The sequence below is a fragment of the Falco peregrinus genome, chromosome 12 (assembly GCF_023634155.1).
Source record: "Falco peregrinus isolate bFalPer1 chromosome 12, bFalPer1.pri, whole genome shotgun sequence".
NCBI classification, from domain to species: Eukaryota; Metazoa; Chordata; class Aves; order Falconiformes; family Falconidae; genus Falco; species Falco peregrinus.
Genome location: NC_073732.1, coordinates 16665332 through 16676754, shown reverse-complemented (window position 1 = coordinate 16676754; position 11423 = coordinate 16665332). Strand labels below are relative to the sequence as shown.

Below are 11423 nucleotides of genomic sequence, written 5' to 3'. Positions count from 1 at the left end.
CAGCCCCCAGCTCTTGCCACTGAGAGATCAGAGGTAGACAGGTCAGCCAAGCTGAATGCAGCTTTCAGTGACCTGCCCATGACAAAAAAAAATAATCTTGCTTTCATCTGGAATCCAGCTAAAGGGGAAATTCGACATCTTTCCTCAGTAATTTGAGAACTAGGCAGGCTAATTCCTCCTAGGAATGGCTTATGTAGAGTTGATCCTGCTTGAGTATGAGTCTGGATGGCTTCTTGAAGTCTCTTTCCATCCTGTCTGCAGTGGACACCTCAAAGAAAATGACATTTTTAATCCTAATAATTTTTTTCAGCTAAGCACCAAATACCTAACCCCATAATTCATGTCTGTGAGGAACTGCCATGTGGGTCCTGGGCCATTCAAAGCCTGCAGGTCTGCAATGCTAGGGCAAGAGTAGCTGGGGACAGTCACCATGACATTAAGAATAGCTCAAATGAGCAAACTCACTTTTCTTTGCGTGCTCTGTAACCAGCTCCTGCTGCTGCTACTCCCCCCATAATCCCCATCTCCTGCTTTCCCTTCCCTGATCATAAATTTGCTGCCTTTTGCACTAGACAAATCTGATATGCTGTGCTAAATATTTTAAATGTGGCAAACGATCCTTCATTGCAGAGTGGCATGATTGCATTACAATGTATTAGAACAACATGACTTTGCCAGAGGGTGTTTGTTGGCACCCTGCCGAGTGACAGAAGCAGACCAAGTTTTGAGAAGTAACTATCAAGTCATTTATCAACATGTGGTCCTAAAACACATGGGGTTGCACCAGCTCAAGCAGCCTGAGAGAGATAAATCCGGAGGCTGAGCCAGAAACCCTGAATACAGATAGGCCTTTGAGGGAGCTTCTCAAAATCCAGAGCCCTATCAAAATGTCAAGCTGAGCTCCTGTGGTAGATTCAACACATGTTTTTTGCCTTTATTATGTTGCGTTTAGTCTCCCCTTTTTGGTTCAGATGCAATATGTGCTGCTTTTCAGTCTCTCAGCCAACCTGTGGAAAGGGCTGATTTGATCTCACACTGCTGTAGCATCATGAAAGATCTCTGATGAACCACTGGAATTGCAGAAGGCCAACATGTGGTGTCTAGAGCTTGTTTTCCTTCATAATGTCCTCATAGGATGGAGGTAACTCAGTTCCGCCAAGGCTGAACCGTGGGGCAAGAGAGGAGGACATCTCCGCAGCCATGCTGGGGCTCTGAGATCCAGAGAACGGGCACCGAGGCACTTCGCTTGCTGGGGAAAAAGCAAAGCCAGACCCGTACAGCAGACAGGCATGAAGAGCAAGTGTGGGGGTGAGAGGGGTGAGCCTGGGAGGAGCTGCCAAACCACTTGGAAACCAGAAAGGCATGGATGTGATTTTTGAAGCATGGCATCACAAGGCCTCTCACCACAAACCCCAGATACAAGAAATGAGAACAGAGGAATTTTGGGTGGGTTCGGGGTGGGTCCTCCCTGTGGAGATGCTCACGGTTCATGACAACCCAGAAAGCAGGCAATACGTCCCCTGGGAAGGGCTTAGTCTAATGACAGAATTAGCTTTATTCTTCTTGGAGGGACTGTTATCTGACCCAGCCTGCTGATGCTGCTGGCAATACTCCAGGTCAGCGCTGGGTACTACACACAGTCATTATAGCCCAGTCCTCAAAAGGCTGGGTGCTCCTGGGGAATGCTGAGGGTGGCTACCGTGATGAAGAGAACACACCAAGACAACTTTTTGACAGATCCCAGGGTGTATCAGCCAGTCGAACCGCCTGCTGGGCTGGCTCAGGTAGACCGGTGCAGTCTTGCCTGACTGAGAAATGCAGGTCACGTGTTGGAAAGGGCGGCCTGACCCAAGCCAGTGCCTGTGGCTACCTATGTTGGGCTGCTAAGTGCCCTGGCACAGAGGAGAAGGGCTCACATAGCTCCAGCGTTGGCCAAGCCCCAGCTAGGTTCCTTTGGCACACACAGACACACAGGGACAGCACTGAGTCCAGCTGAAGGTATGGCTGGGGAAAAGCGGATGTGGCCTGCTTAAGCCCCTCCAGTTCGTGGTCCCAAACATCCCCCCAAGATGCCCAAATCAGACACCCCACTGCTCACCAGAAACACAGCACCCAGCTGCAGCCCGGCTCCCACTGAAGCCTGGCCACCCCTTACTGGGCTATGGATGGGCCATGGGAAGCCTGCTGGGGCCAACAGGACCTTGCAGCAGTCAGGGAGAGGACTAACCAAAGGCATCCGAGCTGCTGAGCGCGAAGACGGCCAGGGTGCGCCGGTGGGGGAGGCAGCCCCGCCGTTTCAGCCAGCACTGCAGGCAGCAGCAGATCCCGCAGGACAGGAGCAAGGCCAGGAAAAACAACATCAGGAACCTGAGGCAGAGGCAGCAGGGAGGAACAGTACCATCACCATCTGCAGGCAGCACCAACAGATGGCTGCATATCTTCAAATTAACATATTCATTAACATCTTTTGCAAATAGCCGTTAAATGTTGCGGTTTCCCCATCACTGTACTGGACATGATCAAAGTCCCGGGAAACCAATGTCTCAGTGCTGAGTGCTCAGCACCGAGTGCTGGCTGGAAATTCAAACATTTCTCCCTGAAATCATCCATTGTTTTTGCCCAGCTCAGTTGTCAGTGTACAGTGAGGAGGATAGGGATAAATGATTCCCATTAGTCAGTAAAGACAGAAAACAGGGACAGCCCAGGAGCAATGCTCTCTAGCTATCAGTCTCTCTTAATGCCTTTCTCTCTATATATCCATCAAAGAATATTGTTTGCCAGTTTTTCCCTCTAAAACAGATCTGAAACTTACCATACATACCAGATGCTAAGGTTTTCATCGCTCTGCCCAATGCACCTAGCAAGGGAAAAATAAAATTAACCTTCAATCCAGCATAATGGGACTGCACCAACACAACACACTGTTGTGTACCAACACAAAGAAAAGCATCACCAGTAAGCAGAGGATGGAGAAGTTTTCCTCAATCAAGGGAGCTCTATTAAAAGTTTCTCTATGTAGACGGGAGCAGCTGCAGCTGATGTATGAGGCAGCGTGCAACTGGTTTGCCTTTCAACACTGGCACCCGCCACCAGCGTTTTTGCTGAAACCCCAAAAGGCTGCCAGCCTCCCTTTCCTCTTTTGGAAGAAAAACCGAACAGCCCTTTCCTGGAAGCCCTTGTTCCTCTGCCGTGCTGGTGTGCTGGGCAGGAGCACAGCATCCCCAAAAGAGCCCGGGGTGTGAGCAGCCACAGGTGAGAAAAGGGGGATTGACACTCACCTCTCACCAAGCTCACAGTCCGACTCAGAGTCTGCTAACTGAAAACACACATAAATCAGAGAGGGCAGATATGTGTTGTTGTTTTTTTAGAATTTATCAGCGTAATTACTGATCTTGGAGTGGGAAGTCAGAGGGGAAGAGCCATGCAGGTGCTGGTTCCTGCAGGGATGAAAACCAGACCTCTGGCTGAGCTCTTGCCTCTGTGCACCTCTGGTGTGAGCTAGCCCATATTGAAACCTGTGGATAACTTCACAGAGAGCTCAATAAATTCAATAGTTGGCAGATGAAAGCTAGGCCAAGGGGAAAGCATTTCTTTTGATGTGAAAGAGGGAAGGACAAGAGCAGGGAAACGCAAGCAGGTGTCAGAGACCTGTTTACAGAACTAGGCTTTGCTATTCAGAAATGTCTGCTGAAAATGTCCCGTGATCAAATTCTTGGTCTGTAGCTCATTTTCCAGTAGCTAATTGTGAATGCAGCTGTAAATTGGAGCTGTTTTGACCAGATGTATGCTCTACCCAGCTTTTTCCTGGTTTTGGATAGTAGTGGTGCATCATTCCCAGAGTCAGGTTTCAGGTATTGCAAATATGTGAACCTGAAACTTGTTTTTCAGGTATATTTTCTACTCTCCACTCAAGCAAGTTTATTTTTGCAAGCCTTGTTGATCTTATCCTTGGTTTCAGATTATGTGGGCAAAAAGTAACCAAAGTGGTTCATCAGTATGATTGAATGAACTTCAATATAATTTTTAGCTGAGTTGTGTTATGTGTCTTATATATATATATATATATATATATATATAACACTTACCCAACTTTGCTATAAAAAAAAATTGTGGATCAGGTATAGAATTGCAGTAACACTGGGAAGCAGAAAGAGCAAGATGGAAGAATTTAAATTTATTTCTTTGGGAAAGCTATTAGAATGTAATTTGTAAATCATTACTTTGGATTTCCTTCTGCATATATCAAAAACACAGTGGTTTCTGACTTTCTTTGAGCCAAACCGGAAGGCTCTGTTCTGTATTAGGAATTTGTATGAATTATACATAATTGAGAGATGTCATGCAACACCTCTAATTAAAAGGACTTCTTTGTAAGGATTTTGCTGTGCAAAGCTTGTGTCACTCTAAACAGCAAGAAATCACCCCACAAATCTCTATAACGTGTCTGATCCTGTGCACACACTGCCTTTTGGTTCCTAGTTTCACTTGAGGTTTTTAGGTATAATAAGTCTTTCATATAAAACATTATCTATGAAATTTCATGAGCAGCTGAAACCCAAATGAGGAACAGAGAAAAGCACAGAAGCTTCAACTCTTCCAGACGTGTCCTTTCAAAACTGAGCTAATTTGCCATGTCACACATGTACCCTGGTGCAGAGTATTTTAAATTTTTTCTTTTTTTTTTTTTTGCACTTCAACTGATTATTAGAATAACAGGTCAAAACCAGACAGCTGATTGCTGTGATTACGTGTACCCTGAGTATTCTTCATGGCTGAATGACAGCCTCTGGACCGTCTTTTATCATCCTTCAAACTACCTCAGCAGAGCTACCTTAGTGTAGTTAAACTGCAGCAAAGTGCATCTGTTACGAGGCAGTAATCTATCAAAGCAGCCAAACGCCCACCCATGCTGCTGAAGATCCATGCTCTGCCATTTCAATAGCCATAGACAGAATAAAGTATTAAGGTGGTCATGTTTTCTCTGCATTAATTGGAATTGTTGTGAACATTAAATCCTCTCCAAATTCATCAGGTCCTCAAAAAATTCTCTCCCCCCTCAAATAAAAAGGGCTGATGACTAAACTATAAAAGTTGAAATCTTCCCCCCACAAAATCCCTAAAATCAGCCTGGTCCCAGTGAAGGGTCTGGTTACCTGGAAGAAGGTTAAACACAGAACTCCAGTTCCGATGATCCATGAAGTGAAACACAAAGCTGCAGGTCTCCACATTACTAGCAGCAGAAACGTGGGAAGAGCTTTGTTTGCAACAGCGTTTTACCCTCTGTAATTTGGAGCTTTTAAAACTTCCCTGCATATTCTGCCTTCAGCCAGAGGACACGTTACCCAATGGCTTTCCGCACTTTAGAAATCACTGCTAGCCAGGGAATTAATTTGGGTTTGCATGGACACACTCAAACAGCTGCTGGAAGTTAGAGGAACACTAGTTTAAGGTCAGCACCTTGCAGTTGTTTTGGTATTTTCAGAGCTGTTCACAAATTCCTGTTGCTGAAGCTTAGTTCCATATTAACCCACTGCTGTATTTAACAGGACCTGCTACAAATAAAGAATCACTGGAGACAGTGTTTTGAATCCATGCTTTCATTACATACTGCCTTCAGCTGCAATTCTGGCGTTACACAAAAGACAGAGCTACGTCCAACCACCTCCTATGCACTGTGCCTACCACCTCAAACATGCACCAAGGGTGAAGAATACTCTTCCCAGCCAGGGACAACGACCACCGGCACCTCTACTGCTGTTATGCTGGTGCCAGGGCTTGGTTTGCTAGAGAAATGCATCTGAAATAATAACACATTCCCAGTGGTTCTCTTAAGGGATACGAAATTTCATTGCACAATATAAGGACTGATTTGATCCTAATGGATACATCCAGATGACAAGTTAAAAGCGGGTGGAAGATGGTTTGTACCATAGCTGTGATCACCACAGAACAGATGATCCCAATTTGTTCGGCAGTCAGTAATAGATTGTCACTGAAGTTTACAGCCCGTGGCTGAAATGAACCATTAACTGCGGTTTTTCCAGATTTAACACAAAGGGTGTTGCCGTGAATATGTTTAGCCATCACTCCCAGAAGTTAAGCATTACGTTGTGATGCCATTACTTCAGTAATGATTGGCAAAGCTAAGCTGCTCTTGAGATATACCTCTGTGGCTTTGCTTCAACTAAAAGGTCAAGAAGTCTGACGAACTCTGATACACATACTCAACCTAGGTTTGTTATTTATTGTTAAAGTTTTGCATAAGCCCAAGCCAAACCCTGGTGTTCTCAAATGTTTACTTTCAGCTCCCTACTAATTAAAGGCAAGCCTCTGAAACGATGCCCTCTCAGAAACCATCTCTCATAATGGTGCTAAGTGCATGTGCTACACAAAATAAATGGTCTGGACATGTTGGTGTCCTGGTTCAGACCCATCCTTTTCAATTTTGCTCAACAGTAAATTGCCAAACCAATTTCTTAGCTGTTATCTTAAAAGAAAAAGCTCCTGCAGTATAAAAATGTGCACAGCTTTGCTGGGAACCTTGTGACTCTTACAATTTCAGGCTTCAAAGAGATCATCCATCAGTGAACTAATTTCAATTTCTTCCTCTCACAATTACTTCCCTCAAGCCAGCACCCAGGGTAGTTCCAATTTAGAGCTACCGAATGGATCATCCCTGGTATTTCGGGGGGCAGGTACCACAATGAGCTCCTGGTACTGAAAAATAACACCGAGTATCTGTTCTGTTTCTAGAAGAAAAGGGGAAGAACTGAATTCTGCCACTCCTCAAGGCAAACTTTGGAGTTTTCTGCTGGCTGGTCCCACACAGAGGTTTCCAGCAGTGGTGGCAATTCATGGAGCCTGTCCTTGTATTCTTGGTAATGATGTTAAAAGCAGTGAGACTTGGCTAAGAGGGGATCCACCAGCAGCCCTGTCTTTTGCTTCAGGCATGATCCCAATACTGAAAAGAGCTGCTGCTTCAGCAGAAGTCCCCTTGTCCATGATCTACTGAGCATCTCAAATATGTGACTGTCACAGAGAGCACCAGCACTTGCTCTAAGGCAGCCAAGACCTGACACCAAAATCCCAGAGGAGCTCTGCACCAAAACCCATGGCGGGCTGTGAGCCCTCCTGCCCACTCCTTGCCTACTGAGACACCGCTGTCTTTGGGGTTTTGCAATACCAAGACACTCATCTTCTGGGTAGCTCTGTGTCCAAGGGCTACCTCCAGTCTGAGGGATTTTTCTAGGCTTTTTGTCATTCCCCCTGATAAGGAGATATATGCACACATATACATACATGAAGATAACCTCTGCTCCCTCCTCCTCATCCACTTACCGATGAAAAGTTTCGTATCTCTTGCCTCCTCGATCAATTATATCCATCTCATCAGTGGACTTGGGTGGCTGCTCTCTGGTAGATGTTGGCCATTAGATTAAAAATCTGTTGTTTCCTCATCACCTTATATCGTTGCTAGGTGACAAATGCATCTTCCAGGCAGCAACAGAGACCCCTGCAACATACAGCAACTTATGATTGTCCATTAACTCTTTGCTTAAAGTGCCTTGTCCTTTCGATGGGAGGAAGATCTACAGTTCTAGGACCATCCAAAGGGTGACTTTTAGAGTTGCCACAGAAACCACCTCCACTGGGGGCTGGCCCTTGCCGGGCTTCATGAGAGGGTATGCAAGACTGGGAGACAGGAAGAATCTGGGAGAAGCCAATTTAACTTGTCAAGTCTGACAGGGCCAAGGTCAGATTAGCGGGTCTAAATTTCAGGAACTGAGCTCATTCTTGTATGTATGTACGCTAGAAGTGATGGCCTTTGCTTGCTTGAGTGTCATACAACAATTTCCAGTCATGCTTTTGTTTTGCCAAAATTTCAGGCAACACCCTGGGGATCTCTGGATTTTGGTGAAAGTGGGTGGGAATTCACTGGCAAACAGGAATCCACACAGAGCCCCAGGCAGCTCATAAGCACAGCTAACAGTTTAAACCTGTTTAAAGCTCTTCCTTAGCTGCCTTCAGAGCATTTGGTGGCTGCTGGGGATGACTTTCGGGAAAGCAATCACCTCCCTAACTGCTGACCAGCCTCCCAGTACAGTTCAGAACGGGACTGTGAAAGACTTTTTCTGGAAAGAAAGCAAGGAAGGACACTGGCAGGAGAAGAGGTGGGACAGACACAGGGAAGGACATGGGACAGGATGAAGAATGCATAGAGGAGCGATGTGGGAGACAAGGAAAGGCAGGGCATCCCTGCTTTCTGCATTAAGGTTGACAAATGAGTGTTAATTAAGCATGCATTAGCTTTTTTTATGTCAGTGTTTCCTCAGCACCACCAAAATTAACTTTTCCTCTAACCCAAGTCCACTGGGAGCTCTCCCCTCCCTCCTTGACTTCACCTGCCGCGGCTGGCTCAGTCTTTGCTTCTGTAGCTACAGCTGCATCCTCAACACCTAGGCTCAGCCAGGCTGTGATCATCTCTCCCAGACTGTCTGAGGAAGACTCAGGGCAGGCAAATATAGCTCAGCCCCAGAGAAGAGCAGGGTAATACAGAAGACTGAGGACTGAGCATTGCCTCTGCAACAGAACTAAAGCAGCTTCAATCTTGTCCTCACAAAATGAAAGCTGCAAGGAGCTGCTTGCTCCCTACAAACACACTGAGATGAATAAATCCAGCGCTGTGGAGAGCTATTTAAGCTAATGGCCAGTGCTGGCATGGGAACAAATGGGAGCAAACTGGCCATGAATAAATTGAGGCTTGAAAAGCAAAGAAAGTTCACCCCATCCGGAGCAGCAAGGTTGTGCAGCAGCTTGTCTGCAGGAAGAATGTGGGTGCAAAATCAAATGGCTCCTGGGATGGAAGTCATCTAGCTCCCACAGGGGATGTAAACACTTCAATGCGAGTTGCTGACCCAGGGAGTCCTTTCCCACTCCATGGAAACCACCCCAGTTGGTCCTTAGACCCTCAAACCCATCCGCATGCACAGGAGTCAGCCAACACAGCCCCAGGCTTGCGTGAGCGAGGAAGGATGAACTCTAAAACAAGCCTTGGTAGAGCTGGCACAGCCTGTTGTCTTTCAAAAGGATTATAACTAGTTGCTGCTCACTGATGAATACAGCCCTTTGTGAGCCTGTGCGGGGGACGTGCTGCACAGTGGGGAAGGAAAGACTCCGGGCACTGATTTAAATGAGTGCAAACAAGAATGACATTGTTCTGCTGCATCCTCCCCAGGAGCAAGGCTTTACAGGTCACCCTCAGATCTGAGGCAACTGCATCTACCTCCACTGTTCTGGATGGTCCAGAGAGCCCTTTTGTTTGTCTTGGTGTATCAGTAGGGAAAATCCAGCAGAGAGTGAGCTCAGTGAAACCTTTTGCCTGGCAGAAATCTACAGGAAAAGTAATCTCCTTTTAGATTAGTTATTCGTAACAGGGATTTCTCCTATACGCTCATGCATATCCCAGACTGAGAACTACTAAAAACTGTCTTCAACGCATAGGTGCTCACAGAGTCCTCAAACCCTTAAATCACACATTCACAGGAAGTTAAAACTTTAAAACTATCCAAAGTATAAATTCTACTGAACTGTTATGAGAAATTGCTGTGAATCGTCCAAATACCCCTGTTCCAAACCTGTAACGAACACCTGAAATAAATACTGCAATGACTGAAATACTAAGCATACATTAAAGGATTTAGGCAGGAGCTTTCTTGCTCTGGAATTCACAGGGGAAAGCACCTTTGAGAAGTGCACCTTTCCAGAAAGCCTCTTGTCTGTGCCGATGGTTTTGGTACTGACTGCTTTCATGATTGAAAACAGCAAACAGCGTGCAGTGTTTTACAGAGAGCTGTGTTGTGGTGGGGCAATGAGAAGCTGAAAGAATTTAGAGAAGTGGTTTCCCCTTCCCCCCACCCTAGTTTGAGTTTTGTTTTGAAAACCTAAGTTGGAGGCTAAAAAAATAAGGTGTCAAAATAACAGGATTTGGGCTAAGCCTAGCAGTTGTTTGGTTTTATGGGAGAATTCAGAGCTCAGAATTACATTTTAAGATCTACTGCACCTGAGGACTAAATAGGAGTTTCGCTTCTCTTATTTCTGGTTCGGACATTAGGACTTGATATAATTCCCAGCTCTGTCACTGACTTCCCACGTAACCACGAACTTCTGTGTATTACAGCCCACCTGGGAAAAGAGTGTAAGAGACCTTTCATCTCACAAGCTCTCCAGATAGGCACCATGCCTCCCACAGAGCATGTCAGAAATCAGTTCAAAGGGCTGGATAACCCTTGAGACTTGAGGAACAGAAAAGCAGAATTAAGAATGAAGCTGATAAAATTAAAAGCAGCTTGACTAAAGAGAAGGATGAAGTACACCAGAAATACAGTCAAAGTAATCACCAGCAGAAATTTTCCCTTTGGTTTTTTTTAATGTGAAATTGAAGCTGATTACAGCTACTTGAATCCTGAAGCCTGCTGCTGTTTCTTTGTGCTCAAACAGGTCCTCTCACTTTTAATCAGTTAAAATTGTATTTGTATTTTAATCATTAGAAATTATATTTGGCGTTTAATTCTTTTTCTTAATTTCTCTTCTTTTTCGTCACTCTGTTGCCAGGAGCTAAGAAATTACAGTTAAAAAATTAAATGTCTTTTGTATTTTAATCCCTGTAATTTACTTAGCTGCTGGATGTAAAAAGACAAAAGGAGAATAAATTGCTTGAAAGCAGATAGAGGCTTCATTTTCCCCTGCCTTTGAGTTACTGATATCACATTGGACACCACATGGGAGGTTTTGGCTGAGAAATTAGCATGAGAATATCTGGCACATCCTGAAACACATTTTCAAGTCAATTTTCCAGGCAGAACCACTTAGCAATGAATGCTGAAATACACCATGCTGCTGGCCATTATCAGCTGGCACACACGCTATTTTGCTAAGAAGCCCCATGGTCTGGGGGTGAGCTCTGCGAGAGGGCCCACAGGGACACATACACATCTCTTGGTGCCTCCTGCAACACCCAGACCTCAAAGACTCAACGTGCTGTGCCCTTAAGTGAAGGCACCTGCTAACATTTCAGCCTAAAGCTTCCTCAGATTTTCCAAATAGCTCCTGACTGTTGCCAAAGTTGACGGCTTAAAGCCTTACCTTGCATCTTGAATGCTTGCCAGTTGCCCATTATGGGTTTATTTTGAATTGCTGGCAGCCCCAGGTGCAGCCTGTCCCCTGTCAAGCACCGCCAGCCCACCTGGGCTTCAGGCAGGGGGAAGCAGTGATTTCAGACCCTCATTTCTTGCAGGCAGAGTCAGCTCAGGACAGGCTGCAGCCAAACGCCTCTGTACCCAGCATCAGGGAGGGCTTGTATCAGCACTTACAGCTTCAAGAAACAGCACAGCAGGCTGTCTCTAACTTTCCTTTTGTGACAGGTA

General features: G+C 45.6%; 1 protein-coding gene across 1 annotated transcript; it reads right to left on the bottom strand.

The window, feature by feature from the left end:
- Window positions 1-773: 773 nt before the first annotated feature.
- TMEM207 (transmembrane protein 207) lies at window positions 774-11173 on the bottom strand. Its single transcript, XM_027787315.2, has 6 exons — window positions 11143-11173; window positions 5154-5254; window positions 3279-3316; window positions 2813-2857; window positions 2228-2367; window positions 774-1249 (listed from the first exon to the last, which is right to left on the bottom strand). The coding sequence occupies exons 1-6, from the start codon at window positions 11171-11173 to the stop codon at window positions 1101-1103; spliced, it is 504 nt and encodes a 167-aa protein (XP_027643116.1). The 3' UTR covers window positions 774-1100.
- Window positions 11174-11423: the final 250 nt, after the last annotated feature.